The 19,829-nt window shown below is 40.1% G+C and overlaps 1 protein-coding gene across 1 annotated transcript in view; it reads right to left on the bottom strand.

The window, feature by feature from the left end:
• zbtb46 (zinc finger and BTB domain containing 46) overlaps positions 1 to 19,829 on the bottom strand; it is a 125,335-nt gene that overhangs the window by 63,620 nt on the left and 41,886 nt on the right. The window contains exons 2-3 of the mRNA XM_062053734.1: positions 18,161 to 18,381; positions 17,169 to 18,069 (exon numbers count right to left, since the gene is read on the bottom strand). Coding sequence (XP_061909718.1) covers positions 17,169 to 18,069; positions 18,161 to 18,346 — 1,087 coding nt within the window. The 5' untranslated portion in view covers positions 18,347 to 18,381. The remainder of the gene's footprint in view (positions 1 to 17,168; positions 18,070 to 18,160; positions 18,382 to 19,829) is intronic.

The raw sequence follows: 19,829 nt of genomic DNA on the forward strand, positions 1-19,829 counted from the left end.
GAGGTGCTGTAGGCAGGCCACAGGAGTCACTAGGTTGGGAGGAAAGGCCTGAAATGATCATGTGTGCATGGGGACAAAGGAAAAATAGAGGGAGGGGGAAATTGGGGCGGGGAGCTGTGGAATACAATAAGAGACAGAGAGGAGATAAAGGGGGCACTGTGGAAAAAGTGATAAAGATGAACCAGAAGCCAAAAAAAGACACAAAGAAGGGAATACGGGGAGGGGAGTACATGGCCTTTAACGACATGTAGTCAACCAATATATGTAACGTGTGCAGGGGCACTCCGAGAAGAAAGGGGCTAAAAATTACGTCCACACAGTCTAAAATATTAAATCTATTTTGGTTTTTAATGATGGAGGAGTGAATTAGGGAGGAAATATGAGAGTAGATTATTAAACCAAAAGGCAGGAGAAGGGAGAGGAAGAAGTGGAGAGTTGTGAGGGGTGGGGTGGGGTGGTTGAAATCTGTTTACGGTGTTTTAAATATTAAACCTATTTCAAGTTTAATGAAGTGCAAATACTATTGGGAGAGTCCTAACTGGAATACAGAGAGGATGGGGTAAAAGGGGGGTGGGTCTAATTCATTATTTTAAGCGTTCACCTTTACACTGCAGAGACTCCGGGAGACGGACGCAAGGTGTGTGTGTGGGGGGGGGAGGGGGGGGGAGACAGAGAGAGAGAGAGAGAGAGAGAGAGAGAGAGAGAGAGAGAGAGAGAGAGAGAGAGAGAGAGGGGGAAAGAGACAGAGACAGAGACAGAGAAAAAGTTGATGTAGAGGTGAGGGGTGACTCTAGTCTGCAGGTCTCAGGTGAGTCCTTAACTGCCTCTTCATTCTAGAGGATGAAGGTCTGAGCTCCAACAAGACAAAACATGCATAAGTACAGCAGCTCCCAGAATATGACAATTATTTATCTTTTTTAAGCTTGCATTTGTGTGCATGAGAGAGTGTGTAAGTGTGTGATCGAGGTGGAGGGTCGGATAAAGATGTTGAATTTGAGCATGATTGTTGATGTTATCAATGTACAACAGTTGGAGGGAAATGTGTAATATTAAAGAACCCATAGAACAAGGAGTGCATACATCAGCAAAAGCCCTGAACATTGCTTCTATTATAAGATTTTTTTTAATACATTTTCAGAATTTTGCAGGCTAGGGATTAAACATACTTGCAAGTAAGGAGGCAACGATTACAGATTTTGAATGTACAGGTATAGTTTGAGTAATAATCACATTTTCACAATTATTATGCATTCATTAATATCACAACAAAAACATTTTTAGAGATTTTGATGTTCTTTGTTACTGTCCGAAAAATAGTAATCGAATAATAAGATATTAATAACAGTACAAAATAAGAAATATGAACAAAAGTATTAATAATAATACATTGGTAATTAATATTTGTATTATTAATAAAAGACTAAGATGAACTTTATTGATCCCCCAAGGGAAAATGTTATTAACGCTAGTGTTATTATCATCAACTGTCATCCATGACTATTTATTAATTTTTAATAATCTATGTTATGCTGTGTTATCGTGATGGCAGTATACATCCCCCCCTCTGCTAACGCTGCAGCTGCCAGTGACGTCATCCACAGCTCGATAGCCAGACTCCAAACCAAGCACCCGAAAGCTCTCATCCTCATCTCGGGAGATTTTAACAATGTTACTATGGACAAATCACTATTCAACTTCACTCAATATGTCAGCTGCCACACCAGAGGAAATAAGATCTTGGACCTGCTGTACGCAAACATCAAGGATGCGTATAGCTCCATACAACTACCAGAGCTGGGCCGGTCAGACCACAACCTGTTTACCTCAACCCCTGTTATGTGCCTCTGATCAAAAGACAGCCTGTGACCAAAAAACAGTGAGAAGGTGGTCAGAAGGGGTCCTAGGGCTGTTTAGAGGTATCTGACTGGCAGGTGCTCATGGAGCCTCATAGAGAGGACATTGACGGGCTCACAGAGTGCATCACAGACTATATCAACTTCTGTGTTGACTCAAATGTCCCATCAAAGACGGTCACCTGCTACCCAAACAACAAGCTGTGGGTGACCAAGGACATCAAAGCCCTACTGAATGAGAAGAAGAGGGCATTCAATGCTGGTAACAGGGAGGAGGTGAAAAGAGTTCAGGGGCTGCTGAAGACCAGACTCAGGGAGGCCAAGGAGAACTACAGGAGGAAGCTGGAAGGGAAGCTGAAGGTCAACAACATGAAGGCGGTTTGGCGAGGTATGCAGACCATCACCGGCCTCAAACCGTCGGGGGGTAGGGAATGGACGGAGACAAAGAGAGGGCCAATGAACTAAACCAGTTCTTTAACAGGTTTGACACAGTGGCTTCGACAAGCCACTGTGTTGATTACCTGACTGACAGACCACAGTACGTGCGACTGCAGGACTGTGTGTCTGACAGGCTGGTCAGCAACACCGGGGCCCCGCAGGGCACAGTCCTCTCCCCCTTCCTCTTCACCATGTACACCACCGATTTCCACTATCACTCAGAGTCCTGCCACCTTCAGAAGTTTTCTGATGACTCTGCGATAGTGGGGTGTATTGAGGATGGTGATGATGAGGAATACAGGGCACTGGTGAAGGACTTTGTCACATGGTGTGGAAAGAACCAGCTTAATGTGATGAAGACCAAGGAGCTGGTTGTGGACCTAGGAAGGAGGAGGAGTACTCCGGCGACCCCTGTTTCCATCAGGGGGGTCGATGTGGACATGGTTGAGGATTATAAATACCTGGGAGTACACATCGACAACAAGCTGAATGGGTCAAAACACACTACAAGAAGGGACAGAGCCGCCTCTACTTCCTCAGGAGGCTAGGATCCTTCAAAGTATGTACAAAGATGTTGAAGATGTTCTTCGAGTCGGTGGTGGCGGGCGCCTTCTTGTACGCCGTGACCTGCTGGGGCAGCGGGCCGAGAGCGAGGGACGCAAACAGACTGGACAAGTTGGTAGAGAAGGCCAGTAACGTGGTGGGAGTGGAGCTAGACTCTCTGGCGGTGGTGTCAGAGAGGAGAAGTCTAGCAAAACTCCTAGCCATTATGGACAACACCTCCCACCCACTACACTCGTACCTTGCGGGGAGAATGAGCACGTTCAGTGGAAGGCTCAGACTCCCAAAATGCAACACGGAACGACACAGGAGGTCCTTCATACCGACAGCCATCAGACTGTATAATGCATATGTTCCTTCTTGACTGCACTTAAATGTAGAGTATATGTAGTATATGTACAATATATTTATATATTATATTTATAATATATTATATATATTATATTATTTATTATTATTCTTGTCTATTGTGAGCGAACTGTGGTGCTGAATTTCCCCCAGGGATCAATAAAGTACTTTCTATTCTATTCTATTCTATTAAAAATAACTAGGAAGCACACTATTAGATCCCATGGTATAGTGCTGGTATTTTACAAGTTCCTTATGTAATGTTAGTGTTTTACATTCGCTTTATTAACTTATAAAGCCTTAAGTTTATTCAACACGAATAGGAAGAAGCAATCGCTAACGTTAAATGGTCACTGAAGGACAGGAGTACCTGTTGCTGTTTGTTTAAACCAAACGGACTCAATGCTCAGCTACTTTTGGAAGTGACAAATTTATATTTACTTCAATTGTTTATGAGGTAAATTGCCACTAACATCATTTACACAGTTATTAGGCCTCATCGTTACTTTGGCGTGTAAAGCTGTGCCACATTGGACGTATTAGACCCTTTAGCCGCAGAGTTCTTTTGGCAGGTTTTGAAAATGAGTGAGCCATCACCTTCAATGACTCCCTGGTAATGTTTTAAGTACCTGAAATGTTCCCACACTGCCGACTTCAGCTTTTGTTGGGTGGAAAAAGTGTTCTACTTTGTCCTGCTGCCATTTTAAGATAGTGTAGAATACTGTCTCGATAGATGCATAAAAACGCATGCACCATGGTGTAACTTTGTTTTCATTCCTTGCAGGTTGTGCAGAAAATAACATACCAGCATAATGTATGTTAATAGCAAGTTAAGAGGACACACTGTTTAGTAAGCTTTTGCGATGAAATACCACGGTTAAAAGTAAAACTGGTTAAGCGTTGCATCCCTATTTGCAAGAATATCTTAAAACTGTTCACAGAAAGTCACAAACAAAACCAAATGCTGAGAAAAATATAACATTATTAATCATGGCACCCCTGTGACCCCGAGAGATGGATGGAATTAATCATGGCTTTGCTTATTCTATTTAATTACACTAATCAGGTGCTAATAAAAAAATATATTTGAGTCAGAAATGAAGAGAGTGCTAAGGACAATCATTGATTCACTATGTGGTTGTTGGTTTTGTAAATGAACAGCCCAAAAACAATAATTTCCTCTCTCGCCCTTAGAAAAGCACACATTTTAGAAGTGTATAAAAGGGGCAAACACTCCAAATTGGTGTCAGTTAATTTTCTGACAATCAATTCCCTGATTGACTCATTTTGTTAGCGTGACATGGAAAACCAAGAAGGGGTGACATTAAGCATCAATGGCTCGCAAACAACATTTTCTTTAAACATCTTGACAGCCTTTTATCTGCTGATGCTTTTCATCCCAGGTCAGATCGAAACAGCGGGTACCAACCTAAAAATAATTTCTGGTAATTATTCAAAGGTTTACAACATCAGCAGACAGAGCAGGAGGCTATTTAAAACTTCTCTCTTTAAAATATTGTCAGCTCTAATAAAACCGTGTACAGAAAAGAATAGGCACGCATGACTGGCGCGATTCTAAAAACACAGTGCTAAGTTCCAGTCTTTTTTCAAATATTTCTGTCAGCACACAAGGTGAACATACGAAAAGCAGAGTTGCGTGTTATTGACAGGAAGTTGAGTGCAGTGTGACCCCAATAATGACATTAGATGAACACAGCAGATGTTTGCAAGGGAAGAGGATCTAAAGAAATCAAAACCTTATTCGTGCAAGTGTTTATGTCAACATAGATACGCTGCATTTTATTCAAATGAACGCCACGACACAGGGCTTAAACACGGACATACACATTGTCCTTATATGGGAGAGTAATCCAGTCAAATCCCCAGTCAGGCAATCATTGTGTTGTCTCTACACACAAGACAATGTATGACTCTTGCAGATACAGTATGCTTACACAGAAAGACTGATAGATAGACAGATATAGATGATGACAAATAGAGCTTGTGAGAAATACCCCTCAACTTGTGACCTACACCCAAACACAAATTTTTATTTTGCTGAATTAACAACTGTTGATTGATTACTAATAGATTTTCCTCACTCCCATCTTGACCCAAAATGGCAAGAAAAAGTGCAACGGTAATTACTGACTAGATAATGGCTGCATTCTATTTAGGTCATACCTTTCTAGGACTTTTAATGGGTAAAAAACTGTCATTGTTGTACAATACATAGTGCTTTGTGTCGCTTCGTCAAATATCTGGGAACCGTGTGTCGATTATACAAGCCAAAATTACATTATGAAGACTGAAAACAGCAAATTGAGGCTTACAACTTTAATCTGATTTAATGGTTTTTTTTCCAACGAGATACAGGAAAATAAGGGTTTGAACATCTTACACTTCAATGTGGATACTGTTGAGTTCTGAGGGTTTCACAGAAAAATATTGTGAGTGTAAGGTCAACATGTACAAAACATGTGATCAGTTTTTGCATTTGTTACTCCAAGGATATATCTGGTAAATCTAAGTTGTTATCTAGTATCAACATGAATCCAGAACACATGTGTTTTTATTATGTCCATCCATCCATCCATCCATTTTCTACCGCTTATTCCCTTCGCTGGAGCCTATCTCAGCTACAATTGGGCGGAAGGCGGGATACACCCTGGACAAGTCGCCAGCTCATCGCAGGGCCAACACAGATAGACAGACAACATTCACACTCACATTCACACACTAGGGCCAATTTTTAGTGTTGCCAATCAACCTATCCCCAGTAGCCTCAAATAAAGCTGTACACAACTTTCTAATTCTTTGTTCCTTCCATATGCCCTTAAATCTCCTTCGGATCATCAACCGCAGGTGACAAAAGCCTTGCCTTACAGAGACTTAAGACTTATGTGGACATAAGCCTGAACAGATCCTGTTTATTTGTGAGTGTCACTTGGTCACGGTATAAACTGACACTAGTTTTGTTCCATTTAAGTTAGTTTTTTTCTCTGGGAGAATTTAGTGGCTTCACAGATCAGAGGAATATGTCCACAACCAAGACATCTCACCACTCCCAGTGCAGGGCCTATGTGATCCCAAGTCAATAAGAGACAACCAATCCCCCCCAAACACACAGAAACTACCTTCCTGGATACTTAAAGTGATCTCAGGCTCAAGCGTAGTGTGGGCGGAGCTGAATGTCAGCAGTCAAAGCTTGCATAGTCGTGCGCACTGCAGCACAGCAGTTGAATGTGAAAGGTCTGTGAAACACAACATTTCCCACAATCCTTGTGTGTTGTTTATATTTGTCTATCATTGCGCCTCACACTGACAACAAAGAAGGGGAGTTGCTCTGCCTGCTGGCTTTGGAAAGTAGTAAAATAAAGAGACGGTGGTACAGTATGTATGGCCTTTGACTGCCACAAGTGTTGCAACCAGTTATTGACTAGACACATCCACTGTGCTTGAAATTGTCTCACATGTGAAAGTTGGAAAATATTTTTTTTCATCTCACATTTAATGCAGGTCAATGTGAAAAATACATCCGCGCGGTCGTAAAATATGAGCTTTGCGCTCACAGGCCTTTCACTTAATCCTTGTGTAAATCCACTGGTAACAGGATGGATTACTTTTTAAATTACCTTTTAAATGAAGGAGTGTCCAAAATGTTCCCACCAAAATTGGAGGATGCAGGGTCCACTTTGGTACATTTTGTGCATTAAATACCGTATATTACCAAATAAACGCCCTTGGGCAAATAACCGCCCATGTCCTAAGAGCCGCCCGGGGTCTGACCCCATTTTGTGAATTAACTGCCTCTTCCTAATAACCGCCTATGTCCAAATAGCCGCCCATGGGCTTTTATTTGCATAATTTAGATTACAATGCTACTGGGGTTGCGTTTGCTGCAGTATTATTGTTTTGATGGTTTTATAGAGTACTTGGTACCATAATTTTATTTTTCCTGTATGCTGCTTTATTTAAAACTTGGAGTACTGTAGCCTTTATTTTATTTAAGTGACAGTATTATTGTTCTGTTTTGATGGTGGATTTTATACTTGAGTACTTGGTACCATAATTGTATTTTTCCCGGTAGGCTGCTTTATTTAAAAAGTTTATTTATTTTTAGTATTGGTATACTATTTGACAATTGTTGCACTACTGCCATGTTGAGGCATTGTTGATCTCTTGTCTTTTGATAGCCTACCTCATGTTGATTTCTTGTTTTTTTGTTTGTATGTTTACAATAGCTTTTACATTTAAAGTTTTTTGTACAAAAAAAAAATACTGGACAGTAACCATTGTAACCAAATAATGGCCTGGTGCAGGCTGGTGCAAAAATAAATAAAAGCCTTGTGCAAATAACCGCCTGCTTCTTTTAAACGCCTGTCTCCAAAATCGATTTTGTGAAATAAACGCCCGGGCTACTATTTGGTAATATACGGTACGGTAAAACCAATCCGATGTAGGTCACTATATGCTAATCTATCTGAAAAAAAAAAATCCACATCTTAAAGGTGCCGTTTGCAATCTTTACACAGATGCCGAGAGGATGCTAACCTTCAAATGTTTTGTAAGCATTATATCCCACCCTCTTACGGTTTTTAGCATGTAATGACGTAACTGCGTATGCATTTAACCATGCATGAGCTATGTGTGTTGTTAGCTAATGATAGTGATTTGGATAGCTAATGTTAGCTATCAATGAATGCATATTCTATCATAGCAACACAAAAAGTGTAAATTGTTAGTTGGTTCTCTGAGACTGTTTTTGTTGCTTGTACACAAAGATAGCTGTGAATAACAAGCCAGAACCCCACACTAAATCATAGGTCTGACCAGCAATTTAATTAAACATAATTAGTAATTGTGGAAAATGTAGATACTTAAAAATATATATGTTCTCTCAATCAATCAATCAAATTTGACTTATATAGCCCTTAATCACATATGTCTCAAAGGGCTGCTCAAGCCACAACAACATCCTTGGTTCAGAAAAAAACTCAACCCAATGGGAATAACGAGAAACCTTGGAAGGGACCGCAGATGTGATGTGGATGTTTTGTTAAACTACAGTAAGCTAGCCGGTGGTGTTCTTGATATACAGTATTTTTTGAGGATTGCAAACATCCCCTTTAACTTTTTCTTAGATGTAAGGCCAATTTTAGCAATATCTAATAATATATCTCATTAATTATTTAGTGGATATTTGCTGAGGGCCAATAAATGTTGTAGATGACAACCCTCAGTGCAAATGGCCAGAGATTGTTAGTTTTGGTGTGGCCAGAAGTCAGATGTTTCTGTTTTTAATAGCGCTGTCAAATTTAAAGATTTAACTAATGTGATTAATTACAAAAAATTGCATTAATCATGTACATACGCAGATTAATTACACAATTTGACCGAATATGCTCTTTTACCTTAAACGCAGACGGTTACCTGAAAGGCGGCACAGGTTGTTCTACAGTCAGTGATCAGCTCAATGTATACGTCAGTACAAAGATGAGTGAGGAGACTCCGACATGTATGAGGGGCTGTTAGGGACATTATTCAGAATTACCCCTTACATACACTACTGAAATGCTTTCACATAAACAACTGAAATGTTTTTCCCTCACACACACTACTGAAACACTCTCACACACACTACTGAAACACTCATGCACACTACTGAAACACTTTCATACACACTACTGAAATGTTTGTATCTTACACACACTGCTGAAACACTCTCATACACACTATTGAAATATTCTCACACATACAACTGAACTTTTTTTCTCTCCTCATTCACACTACTGAAATCCTCACACGCACACACTACTGAAATTATTTCTCTCACACACACTAATGAAACACTAATACACACTACTGAATTATTCTCACACACACTACTGAAATGAGGTTTTCAGTAGTGTGTATGAGAGAAAAAAATACAATTGTGTGTGTGAAAATATTTCAGTAATGTGTATGAGTGTGTTTCAGTAATGTGTGTCAGAGGAAAAAAATCCGTAGTGTGTATGAGAGTGTTTCAGTGGTGTGTATGACAGTTTCAGTAGTGTGTGTGAGACAAAAAAATGTCAGTAGTGTGGGTGAGAGAAATTCAGGACTATGTGTAAGATAATTTCTGTAGTGTGTGTGAGAGGATTTGTGTAGTGTGTATGAGAGTGTTTCATTAGTATGTGTGAGAGAAATCATTTTATTAGTGTGTGTGAAAAGATTTCAGTAGTGTATGTGAGAAAAAAACATTTCTGTCGTGTGACGAGAGTGTTTCAGGAGTGTATGAGAGTGTTTCAGTAGTTTGTATGCGAGTGTTTCAGTAGTGTGTGTGTGAGAAAAGAAATTCAGTAGTGTGTATGGGAGTTAGAGATGTCCGATAATATCGGCCTGCCGATATTATCGGCCGATAAATGCTTTAAAATGTAATATTGGAAATTATCGGTCTGGTTTTTTTTATTATCTGTATTGTTTTTTTGTTTTTTAAATTTCTTTCTTTCTTTTTTTAATTAAATCAACATAAAAAACACAAGATACACTTACAATTAGTGCACAAACCCAAAAAACCTCCCTCCCCCATTTACACTCATTCACACTCATTCACACAAAAGGGTTGTTTCTTTCTGTTATTAATATTCTGGGTCCTACAATATACCAAAGGTGGGACCAAGTCATTGCTTTGCAAGTCACAAGTAAGTCTCAAGTCTTTGCCCTCAAGTCTTGAGTCAAGTCCCGAGTCAAGACAGGCAAGTCCCGAGTCAAGTCCAAAGTCAAGACTGGAAAGTCTCAAGTCAAGTCACAAGTCCTGCATTTTGAGTTTCGAGTCCTTTCAAGTCCTTTTAACCACAGACTAATATTTTTACACAGATTGTGTATGCTTTTAAACCGCTGTATTTATTTATTAAAACAAGTGCATTTGAAATAGCAGGAAAAAAAATAGTACTGACATTGCAATTCATAATAGCACAATTAACCAGTCATTTTAATAGTTTAAACAATTTTAAACATTTAACTCATTCCTTTACAGAATAAACACATTTGCAAAAACAAGTGCAACTGTACTTATTTGTACAAAAGTGTTAACATTGTATTTCCATGGCATATTGCATTGTAACTAGTTCCACAGCAGTTTCTATTCTGTTCTTACCTTATCTCATTGATCTCATCTCATACTGTATGTGTGTTTATGTGTGCATACACATAAAAAACATAACAAATACATGAACATAACAATGAACAGAGTTGTACTTTTTAGATGTCAGGGCCCTATGCAATATGTACACATATTCTTAATATAGTATACATTTTAACTGACCTTTATTTGACTATATTTGTCTTTTTGTAGGTGGCTAAAATATGCGGTGCTGCTGACCGCCGTCTTAACGTTATGTTACTGTGTGTGATACATTGACTAACGTAACGTTAAGTGTAGGTACCTCATGCAACCCTGCTTAAAAAAATCACTTGACAAAAAGTATGAATAAGGTAGCAAACTGCAGTGGACGCAACATATTGCTGTGTTTGAAATTATGTTATAACCATAGACATCTTATAAGTAGACGCAGTATTGGTTGTTGTGACGCGAGCAAATTGCATCTTGAAGTGGTGATGAGGAGCCGGCGAGCAGCCTAAACTGACAGCTGACAGGTAGAAAACAAAGATGCCGGGCTGGTGTTCAGCGTTTTCCTGCTCAAATGAGCGGACTGTTGAAAATAGGAATCGGGGGATTACTTTTCACAAGTAAGATTTAACATTAATGTACTTTTGGTTGTATTTTATGAAAATAACATTACCACAGAGTTGAGAAGGAGCAAAGATCTTCAATATTTGTATGTGAAAATCACAAACAAATCTTCTGGGGGAGGATGATGCCCCTACAGGGGTTTGGTTTACAAACTTTCAGCCCCACCTAAAACAAAATTCACCATCCGCCACTGATTATGATGCATTCTCATTTTAGGCAAAATATAAGACAATACTTTCTTAACAGTATAATTGTAACCAGGAATAAGTATTCAAGTAACAATATTCAAATACTAACATTGTTGGGTAAGACAGCATTTGGTTTTATTCTGAATCCAGTGAAACAGATTGGTGGTTTTAGCTGATATAAAGACTTTCAGGTGTTTATATATGTTTAAGTATTTGGCAGACGCTTTTATCCAAAGCGACATACATAAAAAATACATATATAACAATCACTGTAAACATTATCATTTAAGGGAAGAATGTAATACAAAATATCAATACAAAGTGTCAAGACAGAATAAACTCTCTGCTGCTGCAGCAACAGAGATACGGTCTATAAGATATATAGATATCTAATGTATTCATACATTGTTTATGTAGGATATACGCATGTATATATAACGTAATTATATTGTTTCTTCAACTTAAAAATAGCTGACCGTTTTTTTCCCCCTTCTCTGGGCTTATATTCCCAGTTTTGATCTCGGACGTCTGGTCACTTATAGCATATAAGAATATTCTATTACTGTTAAGCAAACTATGAATAATAAAACATGTGTCCGTTATCATAGCTACACGTATGACAAAAAAGCGTGTGAAAATGAGTGGTAATCAGTGAGGTAAAATGAATTAAATGCGCTGACAGTTCATTGCTCCTGCCAAATGAATTGCACTGAGTGGAGCGGATCACCACTCCAAGATGGCGGCCCCGCGTCTCGTCTGCGCCAGTAGGCAGTAGCGCTCGATGCTGCGTCTACTTATAAGATGTCTATGGTTATGACGTTAGCAGTGAGTTTACAGCCTCACTGATTTAACTACACAGCAAATAAAAGTCATGTTACTTAGCCAATAAACGTTAGCTAACATTCAAAACTTACCCTTCTTTGTGCAACTTCAAATGTCGAACGAAGTTGGAAGTTGTTGCGTCTCCGTCTGTAATATTCGAACTGCGTGATTTGCATACGGCAATTCGTTTTTTGTTGACCAAGTCGTAGTTTTTATACCCGAACGAAACCAACTCTGGTATAAATCTTTCTCACTGGCGCGTTGTTTGACAACTCTTGTTCATTGGTTGTCCTGCAATTTGATTGGCTGAATGCTGTGTGATGAAAACAATGTAGATCTAATTTGATAGGCTGTTGTACTGAGCGCACACACGCTGACACGCAGCACACACGCTGATAGACAGACACGTACAAAATGAAAGCTACGGAGCGCTCCCAAATAACTTTTTAAACTTTAGGTTTTGGGGAAAGTAGCAAGTCATGTCAAGTCAAAAGGCTCAAGTCCAAGTGAAGTCACAAGTCATTGATGTTAAAGTCTAAGTCGAGTTGCAAGTCTCTTTACATTTTGTCAAGTCGAGTCTAAAGTCATCAAATTCATGACTCGAGTCTGACTCGAGTCCAAGTCATGTGACTCGAGTCCACACCTCTGCAATATACAGTATATCAATACAGTCTGCAAGGGATACATACAGTCCGTAAGCACGCATGATTGTGCGTGCTGCTGGTCCACTAATAGTACTAACCTTTAACAGTTAATTTTACTCATTTTCATTATTTACAAGTTTCTATGTAATTGTTTTTATATTGTTTTACTTTCTTTTATATTTATCTTATTTTATTTTATAATTTTTTTTTTTAAAGGACCTTATCGTCACCAGACCTGGTTGTCCATGAAATTAGATCGTTTAAAGGGTTCTTAAAAACCAGGTCCAGTCCAGATTATGTCCAGGTCGGGCTCAGCAACACACACCTTTATTTATGTACACTCAAAATTTGGGAACTTCAACAACAGATTGCATATAATCTGTAAACAAAATTACATTTTCAAAATAAGCATTTGAGGACTTCCCATCTTTTTTTTAAATGTTTTTTGGCATCATTATGGGTTTCAACCATATAACTTTTGGTATCGGTTTCAAAAAGTAAAATTAATGACTTTTTAAAACGCCGCTGTATGGAGCGGTACATATCCGGTAAAACACGGACGTAGGGAGAAGTACAGAGCAGTTGCGTCTCCCAGTCAGCAGCCCCTCCCCTCTCCCCTCTCCTCTCTCCCCTCTCCCACACACAACACAGGAGTTGACGACTGCAGCATGAGAGGTTTACTGGCGACGCTTGATGACCTCATCAAACCGCCGCGAGCGGAGCATAACAACAACAACAGTGTGTTGTTGCCGGTGCTGTAGCCTGGCTAACAAGCCAGCTCGCTCGGTGACTGACTAACGACACCATGTATATGGTTTGGGATTATTTGAAAGTGTGTCCGACGGATAAAAAACTGGCAATCTGCAATGACTGCAAAAAGTTGGTTATGCGAGGAGGAACCAAGACGTCTTCCTTTAATACGAGCAATTTGATCTCCCACCTCTTCAAGAATCATAAAGAGATACACGATGAATACAAGCGGAAGATGGATGAAAAGCAAACAGTGAAAAAAAGTAGTACCACACAGTTGTTGCTTAAAGACTCCTCCGAGAAAAAACAAAAATACAACAAAAGCCACCCAAGGCGAAAGCCCACGCAATATGGCAAAAGCGACGGTGGACTTTGGTGTGGATAGTCTGCCCTGCATGGCGCACACTTTGCAGCTTACAGTGAGCGGAGCTGCCCTGTCTCAACGCAGCATTTCAGAAGCTCTGACTGACTGCTAGGCCACTTCAAGCACTCACCACTAGCCGCACATTTGTGTTACTCATACAAATACGTTAGAGCAGGGCAGATTGCGCCCAGTTTATCATTTCCTGTTATACAGTATGCCAGGCAGCCTTGCACTAAAGGAGGACTATGTTATTGTTTACTTTATTACTCTAGTATACTCTGGACTGAAGCTGTGTGCCTTCATTGTTTTTGTAGCTGTTGTTTTGAGGCATGTTTAAAAAAAATTCAAAATTATGCTCTTTGTGAAAGTCAAAGTATAGTATTTCCCATAGTTGTAGTGGGTATCAGGATTATCTCAGGGAGAGCATTTCCCAAATTCCAAGCTGCTGTTTTGAGGCATGTTAAAAAAAATAATGCACTTTGTGACTTCAATAATAAATATGGCAGTCCCATGTTGGCATTTTTTTCCATAACTTGAGTTGATTTATTTTGGAAAACCTTGTTACATTGTTTAATGCATCCAGCGGGGCATCACAACAAAATTAGGCATAATAATGTGTTAATTCCACGACTGTATATATCGGTATCGGTTGATATTGGAATCGGTAATTAAGAGTTGGACAATATCGGAATATCAGATATCGTCAAAAAAGCCATTATCGGACATCTCTAATGAGAGTGTTTCAGTAGTGTGTGTGTGTGAGAGGATTTCAGTAGTGTGTATGAGAGTGTTTTAGTAGTGTGTGTGAGAGAAAACAATGTAGTAATGTGTATGAGAGTGTTTCAGTACTGTGTGAGAGAGAAAAAAATTCAGTAGAGTGTATGAGAGTGTTTCAGTAGTGAGTGGGAGTATTTCAGTAATTTGTATGAGAGTGTTTTAGTAGTGTGTGTGTGTGTGTGTGTGTGTGTGTGTGTGTGTGTGTGTGTGTGTGTGTGTGTGTGTGTGTGTGTGTGTGTGTGTGTGTGTGTGTGTGTGTGTGTGTGTGTGTGTGTGTGTGTGTGTGTGTGTGTGTGTGTGTAAGAGAAAAACATTTCAGTAGTGTGTATGAGAGTGTTTCAGCGGTGTGGGTGAGAGAAAAACATTTCAGTAGTGTGTGTGAGAGAAAAACATTGCAGTTGTTTATGAGAGAGCATTTCAGTAGTGTATGTAAGAGGTCATTCTGAATAATGGCCCTAATGGCCCCTCATAGACTTGTGTGCTTGCTTGCAAATTTCACTTCAAAATAAACCCCGACTGGACTTCAGATAAAACTGTTACCAAGTTTTGCATAAATAAATAAATTCAAGTAAAACTTTCCAAAAAAATGACAGCTCTAGTTTTCAACCTCGAAAACATCCTCTTCTTGCTACAATACAGAGTCTTCAAGAAGTTTAAATTCCTGCGTTTGCATGGGCACTTAGTATTTTACACATACAGGAAGTGAAAGTCCATTTTTACCACTGTGTAGAGTGTCTCTGTTTTTTTGTTTTTTTTGGGAGAATGTTTGTGAGGTCAGAGGTCAGTGGAAATGGACAGGGGCCTTTGATGGGGTTGAAGTTGCAGCTGTCAAGTTCTTCCACAGAAAACTCATCCAAGCACGCCTTTATGGGCCTTGCTTTGTGAACTGAAACACCGTCAATCAGGCTGGAACAGAAAGGGTCTTCCCCAAACTGTCTCTACAAAATTCAAGGCGTAGACTGTCAAAAATATCTTAGTAAGAGCAATAATTAAGACCATTATTGTAATTTCGTGCGTGTCCCATTAAATAGAAAGCAACAATGTTCTGTCCTCTACTCCTTTAATTCCTTTCCTTTCTCTCTTTACCCCACACATCTAACACTCCCTTCTGCCAATCTACCTATTTTCCTTCCGCTTGCCCTTTTCAAAGGTCCTTCCGTAAATCCCACAGAGAGGGGGAGGAGCTTAGGTTGGCGAGGACGCACTGGTAATCCGTGCAGTGACCCAGGTCAATTCAATTATCCTGTTTTCTTTAGCTGTGCGACGTGTGTGCCCATTTCACAGCCAACTCCCTTAATGCGCCCAGGATTAGCTTCTCTTACTTTTAATGATCTAACTATCGACGCCTTGGGCCTACAGCACACTTACTGTCATACACACACATACCAGTACACACAAAAATGTACACACACACACGCGCACACACACACACACACACATACACACACACACACACACACACACACACACACACACACACACACACACACACACACACACACACACACACACACACACACACACACACACAGGTAAGCGTTTCTGATGAATTTGTTTCTGAATAAAGCAATTCATTAAACAATATGAGGCTTCCTGAAAAGAAAGAGTTTCAGGTTTGCTTCTTTTTGTGCTACATAAACAAGAGTAAGAAGAGGATTGTATCATCTGCATTTAACCCCGCTTTACCCCACACCTCCATGATTTGAGATAATCATCTTAGTCCTAACACGTTAGTGTGTAAGCAAGCTAATCTACACCTTTGAGGATGAGAAGAGGTCATTACAGGCTAGTAAACTTTCTGACTGAATAAAAAGCACACTTTTCAAACTATTTTTAAGAGAAAATTATACTTAACAGCGCAGAGCTGTTTTAATATGGAAACATGTGAATTGCTGAATTTGTGTGGGCTATCGCAAACAACTACATGTTTGATGGAGGATATTAGACAATATGAAAGAACGGACAGTTTATCGTTTTGATTCTGGATATGACAGTCCCTTCATAGTGACTCTAACTGCAAATAAATTCTTTAATCTGCATTTTTAGCTGGACGCACGCAATGATATTAGGAATGTGCTAATCGATAGGCCACCGATCAGTATGCGATTTTCCCAAAAAATTATGTGATCGCCATTGCCGATTAATGCCTTTTATTACAAACGCCGATACCCGCTGGGTAACAATGTATTTATTATTATTCCGCCGGCTGACAAGCAGCTAGCAATTAATTAGGTGTCTCCATACACAGTGTGGACCCCCTCCTCTAAGCTAATAATAATCACTTCCATTACAGGGAAACATTTTTTATTTTACCTTACATAATCACTGGAGGATGAGGCTGAACATATTAAACAGGAGAAAAGAATAAGAAACTACTTTAAATATTGTGTTTATATTCTTAAACTGCCAATAGGACTCACCCTAAATAAATAGAAACATTTACAGTTAATACATGTGATTGGTATCGGTACTGGTACCGTCCGATCTCACTCGTGAATGATCAGTATTGGAATTGGCAGCATAAAACCCTGATCGGAATATCCCTAAATGATATGTGTTTTCCTTGCACCCCCATTTATAGACTTTGAATAATCAGCAAAATCAGTACACATAAACAAGACTTCACTAATGCTTTGCTGTATATAAGACATCAATGTTTTGTGTGAAAGAAACAAAACACAGACTTACTTGGAATATCCTGTCCATTGTAGTTCCAGCCAGCCACAGCCAGCATGGACGGCAGAGGGGATCCAGGCCTACTGTCCCTGTCCCAGTTCCTCTCGGCCTGCTGGGTTATATGTCTGACTGTGTCCTTGTTCTTCCTGTTCTTCCTCCGCCCTGACCCTGTCAAGGGTTGCCAGGGTCCATCTCCACCTGCGCTCGTGCCCCCTGCCACCTGATCCCTTTGGCTATGAGCGGCACCCCTGGGGGTGTCCCGGGGATGCGAGGAAGAAGCAGGGGACACCTGTTCCTCTTTAACGCTGACAGGCCTGTAGTCGTGTGGCCAAGCAGGCTGGGAGTCATGGCAAGCTTCCTCTTGGCTCTCGTGGCTCTTGGGGGGTTCTTGGTCCTCCTTGCCATACGTGCTGCCTCCCTCGTGGCAGCTGGCGATGGCCGAGTCCCCGGAGGAGTTGGCAGGGCTGGTGCGGCGCGCCAGCCAGGGGGAGGTGCTGCGACCAGACATGATGGAGGCGAGCGCTTCGGAGGCCATGCCCACTATCCCACCTCCTCCTAAGCCTGTTCCGGCTACTCCTCCTGCTCCTGTGATACCAACACCTCCTACGCCTCCCCCACTGCCACCTCCTATGCCGGCTGCGGTGACAGCTCCCATTTCAAAGTCTGATAGTTCGTCCGCCATCTCAGAGCGGATGCTGATGTCCAGGGCGGCCTTAATAAAGCTGTGGCACGCCTGGACAATATCTGTCATTTGTAGGTAGCTGGCGGCAGACATGACTTCAATCACGTTCTTACTGGTGAGAGCGAGGTGAGCGGAGTACATGAAGTCCAGGATGGCTTTGAAGCCTGTCGCAGTCACAATGTCCAGGTGAGTGACTGTAGTCTGGTGGTGTGGCTCCGCCCCTTTTTTAACCTGACGTGTCAAGACAAACGGCGCTTATTTATCAAAGGAATAGACAACACGGAAAATGACAAAACTTTTCAAACTGACTGTAGAGGCTCACCTGGCAGTATAGAGTCTTGAAGTAGCGCGAGGAGCCCAGAAGAACGTTCTTGTGAGCCTTGAAGATCTTTCCATCCACAATGACACAGGCGTCACACAGGATGCCGTGTTGCCTCTGCTCGTTGAGCTCTCGGAGGAGCTGACGGTAGTGGGAAGAGATCTCCATGTCCTCCTTCCTGTTGTTCATCTGGGTAGCTGAACAAAAGCCTCTCCGTCAATAGTCTAAAAAAAAGAGAAAGATACACGATCATTTCTTGGAACTTGAGATGAAGAGACATTTTAATTCGTCAAAAGGAATCTTCTATGGGAAAATGACACAAGAAATTATAGAAAAGACTGAAAGATAAGTCTGTGATATGATGAAAAATATTTAACATTTTAATTTCCGGGAGGGGAATTCAATACAACAATAATATGTAATTTAAATCAAACGAAATCAAAATTATTATAAATGACAATGGTCAGCACCTAAAGATAGTTTTGAACTATATTTATTGTATTTCAATGTACTATACGCTCAATTATCATCGTATCTCCTGCTATTGTGTAAAATACGGCCGCATCGTTTAGACCACAAAGATTTATTATTGACGACGAGTCGCTTAAATGAATTTGAATCAATAGACCGCCAGGATCGGTCACTTTCGCACTTTTATTCCTTTAGGTAAATAATTGCAGCTAAACTAACATAACAGTACTAAAAAAATACTTTCTGATTTGAAGCTCATGTTTGCAGGACATCTTGCACTTTAAGTCTGCTGATTTATTTTTTACTGTGATTATATACTTTTATCATATGTTGCATTAGGGCTGGGCGATATGGCCTTTTATTAATATCTCGATATTTTTAGGCCATGTCACGATACACGATATATATCTCGATATTTTGACTTAGCCTTGAATGAACACTTGATGCATATAATCACAGCAGTATGATGATTCTATGTGTCTACATTAAAACATTATTGTTCATACTGCATTAATATATGCTCATTTTAAACTTTCATGCATAGAGGGAAATCACAACTAAGTCAATTTACCAAAACTGTATTTATTAAACAGTTATTAAGCAGTGTCACAAACATTCATGTAAATTCCAAAAGAGAAAGTGCAAGATTATCAGAGACATTTTAAAACAAGCAATTAGTGCACTTTTGTGCATGATGTCACTAGGATGACATATCAAAACAACACTAAATTAAAGTGCACTTTTTGTACAGAAAGCCACTACAATAGTTTAAAACATATAAAGTGCACTTTTGTGCATGATGTCACACAAGATATTTCAATAACTGTCAAATAAAAATGAGCTGCATAATAGGAAATCAAATAGTGTATGTCCTTCGCTATGTGGTAGGTTCCTGCGGACGTTATCTCCTTCTGTTGTTGACTTTTTTTTTCATACTGTGTTGATCTGGAAATGTATGCTTGGGCATTTTGTTAGTGTGGCACCGGCCGGAGATGTTGATATGCGGAGTTTCAAGCACTCTTCATTCTCTAGCGGGTGATTTTTCAAATGGTGCTACACATTAGCAACTGTGTGAGGACGTATACTCGAATATCACGATATACCGGTAGTCATTTTCTATATCGCACAGAGACAGACCCGCGATATATCGAGTATATTCGATATATCGCCCAGCCATATATTGCATTTATGTTTCTTTTGT

Source organism: Entelurus aequoreus, linkage group LG07 (genome assembly GCF_033978785.1).
Source record: "Entelurus aequoreus isolate RoL-2023_Sb linkage group LG07, RoL_Eaeq_v1.1, whole genome shotgun sequence".
In the NCBI taxonomy this organism is placed as follows: Eukaryota; Metazoa; Chordata; class Actinopteri; order Syngnathiformes; family Syngnathidae; genus Entelurus; species Entelurus aequoreus.